Raw genomic sequence first — 18,812 nt, 5'->3', positions numbered from 1 at the left:
TTATGCTTATCAATTCAAAAGTAAATCGACTCCATGATGGCGCTTAGATGGTGGAAAGTGGTAACGAAGTCTTCCTGCTCAGAGTCGAGGGTTTGTGTCTCTGTTGGCAGGAAACTGGCGTGTTGGTTTGAGTTGGCCCACTCGTCACGAGCTGGAGGTGCAACTGGACGAGCTATAGATTCCTTGGCTGGAGACGGCTTCACCAACAACGTTAGTGTCAGCTTAAATTACCTGGTGATATTTCTAGATCTACTGTGTACGGGCAAACCTGAACGGGACGCGTCACTTCGCGGTTATTCACGTTAGCATTGCCAAGCTTAGACTTTAGTGGCATTTGTGGTTGAGTGGCGGCGACTTGGAGTTTAATGTGTTGAGCATCAGCCGGTAGTGTAGTGTGCTGGGATATCTTGCTACCAGAAATCTCTCCCCTTGTCTGTGACTTGATCTGCAACGGGGTACTTTTGAGCCTAAATCGATCCAATGCGTCAACCGCCGCGACCTGCTGCTTGGTAGGTGCTCGCTTCGCCTTCTTCATCTGTCTGTTGCCTTGATCTCCGTCACACGAACGCTTCGGTCGCCGATAACTAGATTTATTTGATTCCAACAGCTTTTGTTGCTCTCTTGGTATCGCTTCCTTCCACATACTCGTCGCTGGAGCTCTAAACGTCGGGGCGGATGCATTTTGGCGCTCATTCGTCGTCGTTGAGTACCGAAGAGGTTTCAAGCCTTTCACGTCCTCTGTCGGGTGCGTATGTTTGACCTTCTGCAGATACTGATCCATTCGTTGTTGCTTGGCATTCGTCTGGTGACTTGTAAGTGTCTTGATGTAGCGAAGGATCCTGCTGTCTCCACTCGGAGAGCCAGAATCTCTCTCTTCCAGGCATCTTGGGGTCCCAAATGTGCGCTGCTTTACCGCATTCTGTTGCCAGCTCATCGCAGCCTTACAATCTACTTAGACACGCACAGTGAGAGCGCCAGGAGCGGCATCAACGCGTCTTACCTTCCGGACACGGCAGAGTGATTGTCAACTTCAACAAATAATTTTGAAATTTAGAGAAAAATGTAAAAATTAAATCTATGCACTTCAACTATCTGTTGAACCATCTCTTCTTCTTGGACTTATGACGACTATACACCGCCGCAGCGCGACGGCCTCGACGAGAGATGGTGAGCGACGTCAGTGATGAATTTGGCGCTGCAGATGACGGAGCCTTCCAGGAATCCAGCAAAGAATAGCGTCGCTCCGAGTTGATACCACTCATTCCACTCTGTCGACTCAAATACGACGTGGCATCTGACGGAATCTCCGATTGGTCGCGTCTTCGAGTGGTTGGCGCTTGAGAGATGAAGTTGCTGACGTTGATGTTGCTCATAGGGATGTCGCCTACAGCAGTGGGAGCGATGCCATTACCTTTAATCTTCTTCACGTCCACATCGTCCGGTTTTAGTGGTAAACTTCCACGACGTGGTCGAGTAGCGAAGATATCCTCATCATCTTCATGTTCGTCATACTCGGCTGCCTTCTTGGAGTGATACTGCGAGTCGATCGGCTCGTATCGAGCTCCTAGCGTCGAGTAGCGGACCGACGTGGGCGATGGCAACGGAGAATCACGCGCGACTTCGCCCTTGTATCGGAAACTGCGAGGAGCTACGGCTTCTGTCAACTCGACAGCGCCGCCAGTGAAGTTGATACTCTTCGGTGGTGCTTGGATGAAAGTGGCGTCGATGTCAATCTCACGGTCGTCAGGTACCCCCTTGATATCGACTCGGATGGACGGCTCTCTCTCGACATCCACGTTGAAGCTTCGATTAGTTTCAATGTCTGCTCTTGCTCCGTCCACATCGAAACTTCGCGTACTCATGTTGGGATTCGTAGACTTGATATTTGTACTCGCCGTCACTGGCGGTTTTGACCCCGTCTTGATCGAGTTACGTAGCATGGATGGTCTGCTTTCCAGTGTGAAGTTGTGCCAGCGTCCCATAAAGCTGCGAGAGATCTGTTTCAAGTGTGTTTCCTTGGGTTCTTCCGCGTGGATGATACGTAGTACGCGGTTCACGTTGGAAAGAAGAGAAGTATCGATCTGCTCCTTGTTCTCGACCAGCCCTTCCAAGAACGCCAACATCTGCGGATAATACTTGAGGTCTTTCAACCAGTACTCGGGATCATCTTTCGTCTCGTTCTCTGTCAAAGCAGCATTGCGCGCCTCTAAAACTCGACGAAGCACCTTCATTAAAGATGGAATATCCGGGTGTTGCATGGTGATACGACAAGTAAGCATCTCCACGAATTCTTTCGAGGTGATCTCGGGGAACTGCACTAACCGTCGAGCGATTCGCAACACGCAACGGTACGGGAAGCTCGTGATCAAGTGCTGATTACAGTGACGTACCAGCTTGACAATCTGCTCCGGAATGCGGTTGTTAGCGATGCTTTCGTCTATATCCAGCGACGCTCTCAAGATATGGGTCATTGCCATAGTGTATTTGTCGATTTCATCGGCCACTGACTTGAGGTTGTCAGGTGGATTTTGCAGATTATAACTCAACAGTTGATCCAGTTGAGTTCTCCACAACTGAAACAGCAACTCCAAATTGTACGCTGGGTTTGTCAGCTTCTCCGGGTCTGGACGAGACAAGAACCGATCAATGTATAGACCTGCCACGAAGTTGTGCGGGAGTGGAATATAATCCGTCTCGTCGTCAAGTAAAACAGAATCTCGCTTGGCAACTGAACGCTCCATTCGATTCCGAACAATCACCTCATCGAGTTTCTTACGCACTTCCGTTCGTCGGTGAGAATTCCAGATCAAATCGTTCTTGTCGTGGTTGTCATCAAAGAATCGGGTGGCTTTGTTTGGATCCAAATGAATCTGGTACACGATCGGGTACGGAAGGAATCGACATAGTCCGCTGTACATCTTTTCACGCAGTTCCAAGTCTTTCATCAGCAACGCGTACAGCACTTCAAACGCAGGCTCTCGTAGTGCTTCAGCACGGAGAAAATGTTCATGCAGAACGTGCTGTCTCGATTGAAGCGCGATGCCCAAGATCTCAACCCACAGTCCACTGTCTTGCACGTACTGGGCGACTACTAGACAGGTGTCACACAGCTCAGCCAAGCAGGATAGCGCGTAATATGCTTGCTCATATCCGAGATGATCCGTAATAACCTGAAGACACCAAGTGAACTGGCAGAAAGGAGCCAGCATCCGCTCCAAATTGCACTCAAACCCGCAGATTTTGTTCAGGATCAGCAGCGCCATTTCTTGTCGAGCCAAGTAATCCACATTTCCAAACTCCGTCTCCATCGCAGTAGGGCCGTCGTCGGACTCAGTCTTGGCTTTAAACCCATATGTAGACAGCGACCGACGTGACGATATTGATACTGCGGCTTTGGCTTTACCATCGCCATCAAATGGCAGTAGATATCTACCGAGCGTTGCCACCGAAATCGAAGCGTTCACTGCATCCTCGTCATCAACATGTTGCTCCAGACACTCTACAATAGCCGGTCGGAAGGCAGGCAAGTCGCAAAGAAGACTCAAGCAATCCAAAGCTGGCATTGTATCTGAGTAAATGCCGAGCTTGGGGTCTCTGTTTTCATTCAGGAAACAAAAGAGAGACTCCACGAAATCAACCGCCGTCGTGGGGTACAACGTATCCTCTGTGATGGTTTGTAGACCTTCCTCTGACTTCTCCAACAATATCAGCAGATAGATGCCGCCAACATACGGCTCGGAGCTGAGGCAATCGTACATGTAGTGAGTAGCACTCTCCAAAAACGACACCCCGTCACCATTAGGATCCGTGCAAAATTCTTCCGTAAGTTGAGAGAGTTCCGCTCGCGTGGTTTCGTTCCAAATGCAGGTCGGCTCACGAATATCCGACAGCAAAATAGTACAGAAGTCATGTCCATTTGGCTTCTCAAGGCGGTCCAAAAAATCCATCGGTAGGAGATTAGCTAAAGCTTCGAGTCCAGCTGATCGACTATTGCCATCCGGTCCCAAAGCGAGCGATCGAAGAGCTCCGAATGCGCTCTCCAACATATCACGCTCCTGTTTCGCCAACGCAGTCGTACTCTCCTGGTCTGTATCAAAACTCTCAGCGGATGCCAGGATCAAATAGAGACCTTTCCAAAACACCCGCGTGGAAGCCATGATGTGTTCTTGCAGCTCGTGACTTCGACAAAGTGAAGACGCGATTTCAAACGACATTTTTTGGATATGCCACGGTTGGATGTTCTCGAACGAAAGAATGACATCATCTAGCAGCGAATACACGCGCTGGGCGTGTCTGGATCTACCCGCTCCGTTTTGAGATGTGTACTCCGTCGCAGTAAAGAACGACGTGTTGTCATCGTCCCCAAAGGTGCTGAAATCGAACTTCGACACTCGTACATCGTTGGAGGACGTGAATTTACTTCCCTCTAGTAGCGACTGCACCCCTTCTTCGGAAGTTAAGAGCAATTTAAGAATGGAAAACATGCTCTCCTTCGCTGCCACGTCGTGTCCGTATGCACAACTTTCCACCAAGTCAAGAATGACGTCCCAACTGTCATCGATCTTAACCAGAAGTGGACCATTCTGGGGTGCAACGGAGAGCAAACGCTGCAAAACTTCCATCGCAAGGGTCCGGAATTTCGACTCTTTCGCCGATCGAGACGACAGCACGCGGATGAGAAGATCAAGTGTCGACGACTCGTAGGAGAAAAACTGGAAGCCGTACTTATCCAGCAACTGCAGTTGCGACTTCAAGATACGCTCGATAACATCTGATGTCTTCCCACCAACAGCCTCATTCTTGCGTTCGAGAGCAGCACATAATGAATCAAACGCTTGGCGAACTGCAGTAACTTCGAGTTCCTGTCTGCACAATTCCCGATAACGCGAACGCAAATCTGACGATGAAAACGTAATATCCTCGCTCCAGCCAAAGAGTTTGTATGCGTTTGAATGATCCATATCGTCCACCACACCATCCGCTTGACGTCGTGCCAAGTATCGCCACTTCTCTTCAATACTCTTCATCATAAACACAGGATCATCCACTTCTTCGGCATCCGAATTCGACTGGTTAAACGTCGACAGGTAGAAGCCACTGCAGTAGACATCGCCAGACAACTCCAGGTAAGAGATTGGAGGTATCGGAGTGTAGTCGTATTTGGTAGTGACGCTCATCTTCAAGTTTTCCTTGAACTCATGCAGGTGCTCATCCAGCATCTCTTGTAAATGTAACCTCATCGCTGATGACCATAGAACACGCTTGTCACGCTTACGACCGGTATATACGTCGGCGAAATTCTCAGGACTCTCCGAGTCCAATACCCCAATGAGCGATTCAGGCAGCATGTCCGTCAAGTAACTCTGCCCCACATATCGCTCCGATGATCGCTGGATTCGATGGATCCGTTTTAGTAGCGCCGCCTCCGGAACGAAGGCCGGTACGTTATTATCTCCTCTAGGATTCGCCACTGAAGACAGAATGAAGTAAAACGCGCCATATTTGTACACTTCTTGCAGCTCCTCGTCGCCCAGAGACATCAGCATCTCACAGACGTATCTCCGCACGCTCGAGACATTCACGAGAAGCAGCTGAACTAATAAGGCTATTGAGGACGTGTTAGCGACAACAGTATTCACCAAAGGGGGAGGCCACAATTGTTTGTTGATCACAGATGCTTTGCGCTGGTCTTTCACCATAAAGTTCCTCAGGGACTTCAAGGCGAACGTCGCACAGCTTGTGTCAATTGGCTCGTCAGTTAGCTCCATCCATCGCAATTCGGGATACTCAAACATCGATTTCCATACATGTTCGTCGCTGTCATGCGTAGAGCAGCAGCAAACATACAGCGCGTCGATCTGGCGATGTCGGATGAAAGGGTCAGCGTCCAGATATTCCTTTAGTTCGTTCGCTGATATGGGGCCTTTAATCACGCTGCCTTCGTCAGCGTTCCCCACCGTCTTGAGTTTAATGGTCCATCTAAGCGCATACCGTGATTCCTCGTACAAAGAAAGCTCTGCTATCGGAACGGAGGACGTGTCGTTGCCCTCCGACATTATAAATGATTCCATCATTGGTATTTCGCCGTTGTCATTGGTCATGTCGCTTCCAATTGGTGCAGTCTGGCACCTGTGCGACAGCAACGACATGTACAACAACACTTGGATGTGGTTCTTCGTACACAACTCGGCGCAGGCGTCTCCAGACAAACTTAATCCAGACATTAACTCCACGATATCCTGGATCTCGCTCGCCAGATATGAATTTCGCAATAACTCGGTGAGAAATCGAGCCCGATGTTTCGTAAGTGGGCGGGCTTCAGGGAAAACGTTAGCTAGCTCGATCAGGATCTTTAGCATGGAATGACCGTGCTGTTCGCTGCCTGTAGCGCCAGTGAACTGAGGAAACCCGTTGCTCCCACTTGCAGACCAATCGTTTGTTCCAGATAACGGAATATTGTTCAGATGAAGATGCTCCAACCAGCACTGATACACTTCACTGAAGAACTTGGCAGGATCTTTGGCGATATCCATACTGGCAAAGAAGAGGCTGCTCGAGTTCTTCAGTTTACCTCGATGTGTTCCAGCTTCCATCGCACGAACAATTTTGGCAACTTCAGCCAGTTGCAATGATCCATCGTTTATCCTCTCCGTAATCACACGTAGGTAAAACCGGTCAACTTGTAGCTCTTGAGCGATACTTTCGTACCGCATCGAGAACTGCGCGTGGTTCCACTTAGGTACCACGTTTTCTTTTCTAGAAACAAGCAACGACAACGCAGCTGCTTGGTTAGCTTTGAACTGATCAAAGTCTTCGATCGCAGACGTGAGAGCTGCTTTCAGTTCGTTTCGAGTTGCTTCGTTCCAAAGCAAGTCGGGAAGCATGAAATCCTTGGTCACCATGCTCGACAGTAACGCCATGTCCGTCGATGATTCTCCGGGATAATTCATGCGCGACGAGTCCTCCTTGACTCGAGCTTCTTTGACTGAACCACTAGCAAATAGAGTTCCGATCTGGAGCTGCATGCGGCGAATAAACCACTCGGATCCGTCAACTTGGCTCTGCAATTGATGCTTGGTCTTCCGTCGCACAGACTCGGTCTGTCGCGCTCGCTGTTTCTTTAACAGTTTGCGCACCATCGGGCTGGAAATCATCCGAATAAACCCATGAGGAAGAATCCTCACCAGCATTTCATGAGATGCCTTGTGATGAGTCACCCAGATGCTGGCAATATATTGATACGTCTCCTTCGCGTTGTCGGACGGGTGGAAGAACGCCTTGTGCAGATGCCTAAGAGTAAGCCCTGAATCTAACGCATAGTCGCAGATTCGCCGTCGTATTTTATGATCTCCATGGTCAACAATCACTTTCAACAAGCAAATAATAGCAGCAGCCAAGCCTGCGTTCACGTTTTGAGCCGCCAGCTCCAGCAACAATGTATACTTTCCTCCAAGATCTTTCACGATAGCATCAAAGTGGTTGTTATCGGTGCTATGACGAGAAACAACCAGAACATCCAGAACCAGCTGCAGCATAACCAGCGTGGAGATCGGATTGCGTTGCTCCAGAAGGCCAGTCAAAAGAGAAATGAGCTTTGTATGCTCAAACACTTGAAAGCGAATCGCCTTTTCAGCTGCTCGATGCGAATTTGACCGCGACTTGTCAGCGATCAGTGAGTGGAGACCATTTACAGCCCACACGGTTGCAATCGGATCGCCAGAGACCAATATCTGAGCCAGAATTGGAACCATTACCATTGCCCCGCCGTTAGACTGTTCCATCGATATTCGATAACAACCATCATTGATTCGGCAAAACGTTTCCAGAATCACACAAATTTCGTTCGCACGGATTGGTGGTTTGCACGAATGCTCAAGCTGTCCAAACAGTTCCAGAAGAAAGGGTATTAGTCATACGTAGCCAACAGTGATTACTATATAAGCAACTCTTACCAAGTTGTGTATCCCTCGAATCAAAGAACTGAAAGACAACTTCTCCAAGCGACCACGCATGGACTTCCCCGAAAAATCTTCAATCTCCACATTCATATTCAAGCTGTCGAGAGCAAATGCGACCTTGTTCGTCGCAGACGTGATACTCGCTCCTTCCACACTCATCATTTCAATCTCCTTCTCCAGAACTGCATGAGCTGGAATATAGAGTCCATCATGGTTAAGATAGAGAAAGCGCTCGTGCTCGTCCTTCAACAGTGCTCTAGGAGACATTCTCGGATTCAAGTTGGGGAACTCTCGGCTTAGCGAAACATTATAATTTTCGACATATCGATAGCCATCATACAGCGCCGCCAGGAACTTTTCCATGTCATACGGCACATACGCCACGCGACTGCTGTCGGCGAATTCCAACGCCACCACGGCCTGTGTTTCATCGCTTTCTAGCCCAGGAACCACGACTCGACGCAGATTCTTCAGCTCATATATCTTCTTCGAACAGTTAGTGAACTCTTCAATCGTTCCGTCAACGAAACAGAGCTTCTTCTTTCGTAAATGAGTAGATCCATGCCGGCCAGTTCGTCTCTGGACATCAAATAAGTCGTTTGACTGGAAAGCGGATTGATCCAGTGGCTTTTCCACTTGCTGCTTTGGAAGTTTATCCCGTGTCTTGAAGCGAAGATGGATTCCAATAACTCCAGCCAAAGCTTTCATTTTCTCCACGATTTCGCTGCTTTGATCCGAGTAAATGAACTTGAGTTTGCTCTTTAACGTGAGTATGAACGCATCTGGAATCGCCGTTGCTTGAGTGATCTCGTCGATTGTGCGGAACTCGAACTCATGCGTATGCTTGGTCAGGATTCGAACAGCAATCAGCGCTCGCGGGGTCAGGTAAAATTTGGTCTTTTCGCGTTGCCCATCATCCGTGCCGATGAAACCGCTAAACTGGCAGCAATCCACACTGTACACGCGCTTGAACTCCTCAAAATTACCCACCAAATGGCTCATAAGTTCCTGCAAGAAAACATTGCGGCATCGGTACCGGAGCCGCAAGAAAACTGGGTCGTCGTACTGATCGATTCCCATCTTCAAGGATCCACAAGCTGCTTCGAGGAACTGACGATACTGCCTCAGTAGCACTTCCGGGTTCTGAACGACCACCACGTTCGCTGGGAGACCAGATGCACCACTAGAATTTGACTCCGATGACGATAACGTGTTGTTTCGGCTTGATGCGTAGTTGTTTCTTCTGGAAGAGTACAGGGGCGGTCGAGATCGTATATCCAATAGCGCTCCACGCTGACTGCCTGGACCAAAGTTCAGTGTCTCTCCAAAACTGAGAGATTGTCTTGGAATTTTCCCATCGTTGGACCGTAATGGGGATCCCATGTTGCCAAAGTGCAGGAATGCTGGGTTTTTCGTCATTCTGCTGAGAATACCCACGCAGGCCTCCACTGTAGCTAAGTCGGGAAAGCTGAAGAGAATCCGTAGCATCATGCGATACTTCGTCGCCAGGTGTTGATACAAAGTTTCCGAGAGTTTCCGCTGCTTCTCGACGTTCGCCTTCACCAGGAGCAGAATAAACTGACACAGTTTCATCGTCGGTAGGTCAGACAAGAACGCACCCGTCTACACAAAACACATAATGCGCACGTTAGTTTAATAACAGGAGCAGTGATCAATTCGTGAACCTACGAGGGTATCTTCGTCCAGCAATGAAAGAAGCGTCATCATGAAGACACTGCTAGACAACAACAGTTGCCGACATTGAAGCTTGTGCGCTTTTGACTCCATCAGCCGGCTCAGAACCATGAACATCCAGTAGATAGCAACCGAGTTCTTGCTCATCAAAACCTTCGAGATTGTGCCAATGTATTCTTCCCCACGCTTTAATAACAGCAAAAAAAAAACCAAGGAAGTTAAAGTCTATCATCCCAGCAAGCTATCGAGACAGAGAACACTGTACCTCTGTCAGAATCTTCATGAACTCGTTAATAGCAGGCGGTGCAAGTGTCAAGCGATACAGCGACTGAAGATACGTGCTCACAAAGTCGTGCGTCGCGCCGTGCCGACCAACAATGTCATGTAGCTCTCGTGCCAGGACATAAACCACCTTATCGAACGGCTTATTCGGCTGAGCAATCACACCGGACGTCGGTGTATTGGCATTAAGCTCCAAAGCCAACGAATGCATTTCTTCGTCGAGACCACGAGGCAGTTGACGCTGAGTACGCGCCGTCTTGCGATAGCCATGCACTGCAAGTAACTGCAAGACATTCGCCTGTGCGACTCGGAGCTCACGATCCATCACGTTCACATTGGGCACAGTATTCGCAATCTTGTTGCCTTCTTGCAGGATGATCTTGCGCGGTATCATGCGCACTGAGTCCGCAATCTCCATCATCTCCACTCCCACCTGAAAGTTCCCCAGCGCGTGACAAGAAGCCAATAACTCGCATACAATCTTTTCACGTTGAGCGGAATAATACTTGCGCTTGACGCCGTCCACATACACGACTTCAAAGGCTTGTAACGTGTCTTGATACATGATCAACGTGTAAATTCTGGCCAAAGGACGGCTGGAAATCACCGTCTTGGCGTCTGCATACTCCGTAATGAACTTCTCCGATACAGACAGAGTCCGTGGGGCTGCAGAGGACTCGTTCGACTGCGATACCTTTAAAACTTGATACTCAAACGACACACTAGTGGTCAATGATGCCTTCCCGTCATCTTTCAGCGCCGCTTCCATTGTTTTCTTACGGTATTCATTGATCTGCATTCCGTACGCCTTCATGACTCTGTTGATAGCTTGAGCGAGCTCAGTCCGCTTTGGAACAATGAATAAACTGGAATTGTCCGAGTGATTTAAGCCAATAGCCTCATGATCGTCGCAAATGAGGTCAATGGACACGAGACTCGTGTACGGGATGTGGCTCATGACATCGCCCTCTGTATCTCGCTGGTAAATACCGTCCGGACGGATCTCTACGACACACGCGGAGTGTATGCCGCTCTTGTGGTACTTGAGACTCTGAAACGTCAGCGTCTGTAGCTCAGCAGGAGGAGGCTGAGGCGCGTCTGGCATCTTGGCGTAGTGCTGACTACGTAGCCGCATCAGACACACGAGCACCTCCATGCGGAAGTGGCAGCGGTACACGGTCTTCTTGATACGGTGGCGTGGCGTGTGGATGACAAAGTCTGTCTCTCCTTCCAGCACGTTGGCGCTGTCCACGTCCTCATAGGGCCAAGTGTTGGTCACCTGTTGATTCTCGCGATCCACAGTGGAGAAGGAATACTCGCCAAAGCACAACACACGCTCCTTGACCACGAAGCTCCCCACCTTGTGCACCATGAAGCGCGCCACCACGCGCTTCATCTCCATGGTAGCGTGGACGACTCGGCGTTGGACTTGCGGCTTGTTTCTCTTTTCTCTTACTGACGCTGCAACCTGCCCGGATAGCCTTGCGCTGCTGGATTTCTCTCGGTCTCCAGGGCCGACGCGGATGATCTTGCAGCTTATTCGGGTCGGATGAGCGGCAGAGAGTGCGAAAAGTCGCGAGCTACCGTTTTTTTTATTGTTTTTTTTTCAGTTCAACTCAGTGCGACCACCAAAGCAACCTCGACGGATTACGAGTTTATTCAACCGCGACATGCCCTCCCTGTTCCATACGAGGCTGACAAGTTGATGCCACCTCTGCTCGCTCAGTGCTCGTTCGCGGCGGAAAATGCAGACATGGATTGCAGTGTAGCCAACTGTTTCTCATCTTGGTGAAATGTTGAGCGCAGCTGAGAGTTAGAAATTATGCTAATCCTTTAAGAAACAGCGATAGTTTAGAAATAGCTAAAAAAAAAAAAAAAAGTGTTTAAAAATGAATTATTACACAACTCTATTGAGGACCGAGGATTCGCCAAAATTGTCCACGATTTCCACCAATCCTATGCAACCTACGGAGAGGCCTTCAGAGCCGCACACGCCCCGCCCTCACCACCAGAAGCACAGAAACGCCCTCTCTAATTGCTATCTAGATCGCCGAGATGCTCGCGTCGTCGTCCTCCAAGCTCGCGGCCCGCGCGTCGCGCTCGCTGTTCACCAAGGCCAGCGCCATGCCCAGCGTGGCTCTGAGCGAGGAGTTCCCGTCGGTGCCTAAGACGCAGCCCAAGGCCGCTCCCGCTGCCAAGCTCACCACTTCGACGGCCTCGTCTGGTCTCCAGCTTGGCTCGGACGACCGTGCCGCCTCTGTGGCCACCATCGGTGTGCAGCTTAACACTGGCGCGCGTGACGAGAGCGAGGAGACTGCGGGTGTTTCGCAGCTGTTCGCCAAGATGGCCTTCCGCGCCACCGAGAACCGTTCGGACCTGCGTCTGTACCGTGACATTGAGGCCATTGGCGGCGTGGTGAACGCTCAGGCCGGCCGCGACTTTGTGCGCTACAGCGTCAGCGTGCTGCCTGACCAGCTGGAGGCGGCCGCCGAGATCCTGGCCGAGACTACGCTGGCCCCCAAGTTCGCGCTCTACGACGTGGAGGAGCAGAAGAAGGTGGTGCAGGCCGAGTTCGAGAAGATCACCGAGAATGCGTCGGCATCTCTGCTTGAGGGTGTGCACGCTGCTGCTTTCTACGATGACATGACGCTGGGCCGTTCGCTGGTCGCTGCCGAGAACCTCGGCGCACTCAGCCCCGAAGATCTGTGGGCCTTCTACAACAAGTACGTCAACTCGTCCAACGCCGCTCTTGTCGGTGCTGGTGTGGCCCACAACACGCTGACTGACCTGGCCAACGAGTACTTCGGATCGTTCGCTAAGGGCTCCAAGGCCACCAGCGCCACGGCTAAGTACGTGGGTGGTGAGACTCGCGTCAAGAAGGCCGGCAAGTTTACGCACGTCGCTCTTGCCCTGCCTACTGTGGGCCGTAACTCCGCCGACTTTGGCGCCTCGCAGGTGCTGCGCGCTCTGCTGAGCGTGCGACTGAACAACAAGAAGGCCTCGGCCTTCCTGTCGAGCTACAGCGACGCCGCTGTCTTGGGTCTGTCCGGTTATGCCGCTCCTTCGGAGGCCGGCGCTCTCGTCGACTCGTTCGCTGCTGAGCTCAAGAAGGCCGCCTCGGCTCCGGCTACGAAGGAGGAGCTGGCTGCCGCCAAGACGACGGCTGCTTTTGAGGCTCTGGAGCAGTACAGCACCCTGGCGGGTACTCTGGGCCGCGTGGGTCTCATCGCCACTACGGGCTTCGTGTCCAAGTCGCCGTCGGAGCTTGTTGAGGGTGTGACCGCTGAGAAGCTGCAGGAGTTGGCTCTGAAGGCACTGAAGGCTACTCCTTCGGTGGCTGCCATCGGTAAGCTGTCGACTGTTCCGCACGTGGACGCGGTTGCCAGCAAGCTGCAGTAAAAAGGATCACGATGATCGATCAAGAGTGAGGTACATACATCAGTTTAGCAACCCGAGCTTTTGGTGAAGCATGTTGAAGTGACCTTGAGCTGTGACTGGACAGGACAGGAAGCGTCGAGTGTGGATGCAGCGCAGTGACGCGGTAAACCTCAGGTTAGAAAATAAGGTGGAGAGAGGACTGCGCAGACACACACGCAGCTAGCCTGGCGCCAAGGTGATGAAGCAGGCGAAGATCGCGCTAAAATACAAGAAAAAGAACCAACTTTTTAACGTCAATGCTGTGTTGCAGTTGTACCTGTAATCGACCGCTCAGCAGCAAACTCCTGCGCAACAGGAAGAAGTGTGTGAGTGTGAGCAACACGGATAGACTGGAGTTTTAGAGCCGACCAGATTTTGAGACGACATCCGCAAAACTGAAAGCCTTCGACTATATTTAACGCGCACATCACCGCGCATAAAGTGAAACTTCTAGGTGATTTAGCTTCATTCTAAAAGGCTCAATGCGCTCCTAAAGCTGACGAAGTTGTTCTGCACGGTGTTTAAGCGCGAGTAATAACCCTGGACTCCATTACCCTCCAAAAAGAAACATGACTGTCAAGCTGTTCTGCGTGGTGGTTAAAATCGGGAACGCCTTCTCCATGGACGTTGATCTCAGCCAAACGGTCGATGATCTGAAGTACAAGATCAAGGAAAGGAAGCGCGGTTTTTGATGCAGATCTGCTGAAGCTGTATGTCGCGGGGGATGGCGAGAGGTGGCTGAACTCGCGCGACGCTGAGTTCAAGACTCTTAAGAAGGGGGAGACTCCGGATCGAATCAAGAGCCTCATGCAAGAGGAACTGCTACTGGATGAAACCGCGAGGCTGGACGACGACAACTACCTCCGTATGAATTTCCAACCAGGCGATCGAGACATTCATGTGCTCGTAGAATGCCCGGATGAGTCGGATCAAGTCGTACGTGCGTTATTCTGTCCCTTCAACCGTTATGATTTTGATGCAGCTCTCCTTGACCATGTACGGATTTGTTGGCTCGCTCGTGGAGAATTGGTTCTTGCCTTGGTCTTCTCTGGAGAAGGAGAAACGTGCTTAGGCTACGCTATATTCATTATGCTAATGTCGTGTTGGTATCATTGATAGCAATCATGGAGTGATGTTGAACACCATTGCTGACCAGTTGCTGTAGGCGTTGGTGCCGGCGTACACAAAAACTCGCATCCAATCTGTCCGGTGCTAGAATTGAATGTTATGGTGCAGACATCTCCACAAGCTGAAACCGATTAAGAAAAGTAAGACTTAAATTAGCAATAAAACTCCTGTCATTCTTCAATCGAGTCTAGCATCAAAAGGTTGCCCAACCGCCGAATATTCAAGATCGTGTCCTAATTCAAATTTCACTTGATGTTGGAGCCGTACACCGCTCCAACTGTTGGGTGTAGGCAGCATCACACATCATTCGCACAACCAGAACTGCGCTAACCGCCAAAATTTGGCGGTCTGCTGTTCGCGAGTATGTACCACCGTCAATGTACATGTACTGCTCCCTTCTTCATCATCGTCTTATTCCTGGCGTTATCAGCATCAACCAATTTGTTTGAATCGGAACAGGATTAAGCAGAACGACTGATAATCGCAGTATCATCCACCCGCTGTAGTCGTAGTGTCCAATAAGACTAAGACATTTGCCTTGAAGAAACATCCTTGCTGTAGAGGAACCCCGTTATTGTCATCTGCGTCTATTAGCCAAACGATATGGCACCTCTGATTCTACTTGTCCTTCAGGTAACTGGACTCATCAGCTGGCCATAGCGCTCCCCAATGTGCCTTACGCGATGCACGATACACCTCGCGAACCGCCTTACCTCTGGTAACACTACGACGCTCAAACTTTCCCTACATATTCGAAAGAAAAAAACGTCAGAAACTCACAAATTGATCACCTGGGAATCTTTCTTACCTCCGGAGTGCACAGGTCGAGATGCACATGGCGAGTAGCAAGAAGAGGTCCTCTGAGCATGCGTGCAATCGGTTTCTTCTTCTTTGCAGCTTCATCTTCCTCGCTTCCCTTGCGAGTCTTCTGCATAATCATATACGAGAACTTGGAGCCCTTCTGACCATGCCAACGCTTAGTAGTCGCCTCACGAGGACGATTCACTACAGGTGAGCGCTGCACAAAGTGACACCACGTACTCCCACCTACGGGACACTGGAAAACACCACACAAAAACTAGTTTTAGTCACCACATCAACACAAATCCAGCTGACCCAAGTACTGACCTCATCATGATGCGGGCACGGCGCCAGAATACGTACGCCTTCCTTGCTATCCTCATCCTCTGCAACTGAATCCAACACAAATTGACGGGCCGATCGTACGTGGTGCGATCCCCATGGACTGCCGCGGTCTACAATTACGAGACATCCGTTCTCGCTCAGTAGCTCCCACAGCGCCGAAGTAGTCGCAACACGCTCGAAGTCGTTGATGATGTCCGAGAACACGTAGCTCACCACAATGAGGTCGTATTTGTTGCCCGCATCAATGTCTCTGGACAAGTCGGCGATGCTGCGGCGCATACTGAGGCCCGGGAAGCCCTCGAGCAGCACTTCAGCAGCGTCTACCATAGATTGACTGGGCTCCACCACGCGATATTTGTCCAGCGACTGGTCGTAGAAGTCCTTGGCCACCCAGGACGCCGTGCCGGGTCCAGCACCGAAGTCCAATACGGACTTGGGATTGAAGTCGGGTAGTCGCTTCTGCAGCTCCGTGAATACGGCGTGAGTGCAGGCGTAGGTGGCCTCCATTTCGAATGCCAGGAAGGCCAGCGTTTCGGCCGGTCCATAAGCAAAGGGCGGAATCTGCTGGCTGCGGTCCATGGTCCAGCCCAGCGGTGTCTTGCTCATGTCCAGCGGCAACTGGCGCGTATTCCGGCGGTCGCCCACGTGCTTCTGGCGCAGCATCTCGAGCTGCGAGTGCGTGCGGCTACGGACAATGGACGTGATTCGCTCCAGCAGATCTGTCGGCATTTCCACGCGCTGCGCCAGGCCGTTGCGCGAGAGCTGGTCGATGTCTGCCAAAATGGAAGGTGTGCGTGGGTCCGGGGCCGAACTCTTGACCGCTTTGGCGCTAGTTTTTGACCTGCGCAGACGTCGAGCGCGGCGGCTGGCGGCTGGCGAAGAGTAACCAGCCGAGAGCACTGGAGCAGCGGTGGCTGGCGCGAGGCGAGCGCTGAGCGTCCGCAGCATCGTGAGCCGCGATAGCATGGATGCGGATTGGTGGTGGCTACGTTGAAACTTTCAACTTGAAAATGGGTCAGATTGGGTAAGACACAATACCAATTAAAGTCGATTATGTCAACGGACCAATTTTTGTGACAAGGCCTTATAAAGCCTATATTACCCGTTATTAAGAGTACATGGTCGAGTGCATCGAAGTTGCTTGGGTAACTTCCTTGGTTTCTCCATATTTGCCCACATGCTATCTTGGGCCTTCGTCACACGTAGGCAAGTGCTGGATGTCGATGCAATACCATTAAGCATTTTGATTTCAAAATTTGTGCTATTATGATACTGAAAACTTCAGCGAAGCCGACCAAGGTCGATTGAATGCCAGGTAATCTTGCTAGAATTCAAGCGCCAAGCCTGCGGAAAGTCTTCCACAGTTCGAGTCGAAGCTGGCACTGCACACGTCAGGATTGCAGGAAGCGCTTTGATCATCCATCCTATCCGCAGATGAGGCCGCGACGACTTGGCGCGATGTCTTCACAGTTCTTGCCTCTCGGCTGTTCGTGGTCGGCACTTCAACCTGCTCGCTGTCGTAGGTGGTGACACCACTGGTGTTGATTTCGGAGAAGTGCCTCTATCTTTGATCGTTTCCTAGCGTCATCACAGTGTCGGAGCTGCCAGCAGAAAACAATAATGGAAAGCATGGGGGAGCGCCCACTACCACGAGTACCGAAATGAGTACATGCACACGAAATGAGGCAATGCTGCTCACTCGCTCACTCACGCAGGGTGCGGCACGCCATGCCCGCCTGCAATGATACGGCACATAAGGCGGGCCTGAGCCTCTTCCTCGAGTTCCTATGTGCTCGACCACCTAAATGGCAAGACAAGCACGTGCACGGGCCCGAAATGAACTCGAGAAGAACACGCCGCCACGGAGATGCAGCCGCCACGGAGATGCAGCCGCCACGGAGATGAAGGCTCTGCATTGGTTGAGCAGATAGGAGACGCGAAACCTCTGCAAGGTGTCCACAGCGAGTAGGCATTGACGATGCCCCGTGCACAAACGCGGACACCTTCACTAAAAGCTTCTAGGCTGAGTCGACGATGTACCGTACATGTAGTTACGGTACGGCTCGGTCCGCCCCACCGGTGCTTTCTGCACGCCAAGCCCTTCTCTTGCATTTCGGAGCTCGTCACTAAGATCGCGCGGCGATACACGTAAAGAGACCGCAAGGTCCAAGCACCAAAACGGCAACTTGTCCAGCGTATCAACAGCTTGACCAGCACCACCACCAAGGCTGAAGTCTCTATGAACTCTATGCTTGCATGCCCGCCGCCATCGGCAATGCACGTACGGATCAGCGGATCCTGTACAGGAATCCTACGAGCTAGCGGCGTCACCGCGCTCCACCCACCGCAGCGTCGTCGAGCTGATGGCATCGATCCTGCTTTGCAATCGTCCTAAAAACCAGTTGCCAATGGCATAGGCCAGGCGCTCTGCGATACGCCAGAGCCGGGCTCCATTACGTAGTCACCTCATCTCGAGCAGGATCAAGGGGGCGAACTGCCGGCCTGTGCAGTTGTTGCCCCGTTACTTCAAAGTGCTGGGCCACCAAGCGGTGATGACACGAAGAGCTGTAGCGCATGTACATCCACATCCTCATCGCGAAGCTCACGGGCACCAGGCGGATGCAACGGGGGAAGCAACACTCCCTGTAAGTTTTAGGTCTCATTTTCGCCACCTCCAGGCACCCCGCACTAATGAAACGCGGCCCGCCCCTGCACGTTAATCCCGCGGTTTCGTAAAGCCATTTTACCTTTTGGCTCTTCTCTAGGTCGGCGAACATGCACTTCTGAAGTGTAAGGCCGAGGCTTGGCCGCGCCACGCGCGACCGGCGTGGCGTCTCACTTGGAGACTCGAGTGTATGTGCGCTTTCGATCAAATTTCAAGCATTCAAAAGCTGCAACGGGACCCGCTTCAAAGCAGTCACGGCGCTCGACGAAAAGGACTGGCCATGGCCCTTTGTAACAGAGTCTGTTCGCCATTGTCGAATTGACATGGCCGTTAGCGCTCGGTGGCGAGAAGGGCCACGCAGTCATGGAGAATGTAAAGCAAAAAAAAGATCGTAATACATGTAAATGCTGTCCACAGCGCCTTGCATTAGGCAAATTGCAGTGGGGCAAACTGCAAACACAACAACGTGCAGGCTGCAAGTTGCAGGACGTCCAAACGCGGTTGAAAGACGGCTGCACATC

At 51.2% G+C, this 18,812-nt stretch overlaps 6 protein-coding genes across 10 annotated transcripts; 2 read left to right on the top strand and 4 right to left on the bottom strand.

Annotated features, from left to right (window-relative positions):
* Nucleotides 1–14: 14 nt before the first annotated feature.
* PPTG_04752 (hypothetical protein) lies at nt 15–934 on the bottom strand (the record flags this gene model as incomplete). The annotated part of the gene is made up of 2 exons (XM_008897041.1): nt 15–197; nt 269–934. 2 exons carry the CDS (start codon nt 932–934, stop codon nt 15–17), a joined length of 849 nt encoding a protein of 282 aa, XP_008895289.1.
* Nucleotides 935–1,021: 87 nt separating this feature from the next.
* Nucleotides 1,022–11,744, bottom strand: PPTG_04751 (hypothetical protein). 4 transcript variants are annotated; one of them, XM_008897037.1, is made up of 4 exons: nt 9,919–11,744; nt 9,648–9,839; nt 7,953–9,581; nt 1,022–7,877 (listed from the first exon to the last, which is right to left on the bottom strand). In XM_008897037.1, exons 1-4 carry the CDS (start codon nt 11,335–11,337, stop codon nt 1,089–1,091), a joined length of 10,029 nt encoding a protein of 3,342 aa, XP_008895285.1. In that variant the 5' UTR covers nt 11,338–11,744; the 3' UTR covers nt 1,022–1,088. The 4 variants fall into 4 exon arrangements, with proteins under 4 accessions (XP_008895285.1, XP_008895287.1, XP_008895286.1 ...); XM_008897039.1 differs by having other exon boundaries at nt 9,648–11,744; XM_008897038.1 differs by having other exon boundaries at nt 7,953–9,839.
* A 174-nt stretch (nt 11,745–11,918) lies between these two features.
* On the top strand, nt 11,919–13,610 carry PPTG_04750 (hypothetical protein). The gene is made up of 2 exons (XM_008897036.1): nt 11,919–13,364; nt 13,438–13,610. Exon 1 carries the CDS (start codon nt 11,991–11,993, stop codon nt 13,332–13,334), a length of 1,344 nt encoding a protein of 447 aa, XP_008895284.1. The 5' UTR covers nt 11,919–11,990; the 3' UTR covers nt 13,335–13,364; nt 13,438–13,610.
* Nucleotides 13,587–14,656, top strand: PPTG_04749 (hypothetical protein). The gene has a single exon (XM_008897035.1). The coding sequence runs from the start codon at nt 14,160–14,162 to the stop codon at nt 14,466–14,468; it is 309 nt and encodes a 102-aa protein (XP_008895283.1). The 5' UTR covers nt 13,587–14,159; the 3' UTR covers nt 14,469–14,656.
* On the bottom strand, nt 14,545–16,637 carry PPTG_04748. 2 transcript variants are annotated; one of them, XM_008897033.1, is made up of 3 exons: nt 15,609–16,637; nt 15,289–15,537; nt 14,545–15,224 (listed from the first exon to the last, which is right to left on the bottom strand). In XM_008897033.1, the coding sequence occupies exons 1-3, from the start codon at nt 16,590–16,592 to the stop codon at nt 15,099–15,101; spliced, it is 1,359 nt and encodes a 452-aa protein (XP_008895281.1). In that variant the 5' UTR covers nt 16,593–16,637; the 3' UTR covers nt 14,545–15,098. The 2 variants fall into 2 exon arrangements, with proteins under 2 accessions (XP_008895281.1, XP_008895282.1); XM_008897034.1 differs by having other exon boundaries at nt 15,289–16,637.
* A 32-nt stretch (nt 16,638–16,669) lies between these two features.
* PPTG_21455 (hypothetical protein) lies at nt 16,670–18,402 on the bottom strand. The gene has a single exon (XM_008897466.1). It carries the CDS (start codon nt 17,994–17,996, stop codon nt 17,412–17,414), a length of 585 nt encoding a protein of 194 aa, XP_008895714.1. The 5' UTR covers nt 17,997–18,402; the 3' UTR covers nt 16,670–17,411.
* Between the last annotated feature and the right edge of the window lie 410 nt (nt 18,403–18,812).

The sequence above is a fragment of the Phytophthora parasitica genome, assembly GCF_000247585.1.
Source record: "Phytophthora parasitica INRA-310 unplaced genomic scaffold supercont2.5, whole genome shotgun sequence".
Classification (NCBI taxonomy): domain Eukaryota; phylum Oomycota; class Peronosporomycetes; order Peronosporales; family Peronosporaceae; genus Phytophthora; species Phytophthora nicotianae.
The sequence above is the reverse complement of the archived record's forward strand: the minus strand, read 5'-3'. Positions and strand labels throughout refer to the sequence as shown.

What these genes read in the sequence shown, in the direction of transcription:
- PPTG_04751 (XM_008897037.1), bottom strand. Translation starts at nt 11,337, where the DNA reads ATGGAGATGAAGCGCGTGGTGGCGCGCTTCATGGTGCACAAGGTGGGG. An exon ending in TGCTGGACGAAGATACCCTC is followed by an intron (nt 9,582 to 9,647) that starts GTAGGTTCACGA and finishes TGTTTTGTGTAG; the next exon opens with ACGGGTGCGTTCTTGTCTGA. An exon ending in TTCGAGGGATACACAACTTG is followed by an intron (nt 7,878 to 7,952) that starts GTAAGAGTTGCT and finishes CTGTTTGGACAG; the next exon opens with CTTGAGCATTCGTGCAAACC.
- PPTG_04749 (XM_008897035.1), top strand. Translation starts at nt 14,160, where the DNA reads ATGCAAGAGGAACTGCTACTGGATGAAACCGCGAGGCTGGACGACGAC.
- PPTG_21455 (XM_008897466.1), bottom strand. Translation starts at nt 17,996, where the DNA reads ATGCCATCAGCTCGACGACGCTGCGGTGGGTGGAGCGCGGTGACGCCG.
- PPTG_04750 (XM_008897036.1), top strand. Translation starts at nt 11,991, where the DNA reads ATGCTCGCGTCGTCGTCCTCCAAGCTCGCGGCCCGCGCGTCGCGCTCG.
- PPTG_04748 (XM_008897033.1), bottom strand. Translation starts at nt 16,592, where the DNA reads ATGCTATCGCGGCTCACGATGCTGCGGACGCTCAGCGCTCGCCTCGCG. An exon ending in CGTGCCCGCATCATGATGAG is followed by an intron (nt 15,538 to 15,608) that starts GTCAGTACTTGG and finishes GGTGTTTTCCAG; the next exon opens with TGTCCCGTAGGTGGGAGTAC. An exon ending in TCGACCTGTGCACTCCGGAG is followed by an intron (nt 15,225 to 15,288) that starts GTAAGAAAGATT and finishes TCGAATATGTAG; the next exon opens with GGAAAGTTTGAGCGTCGTAG.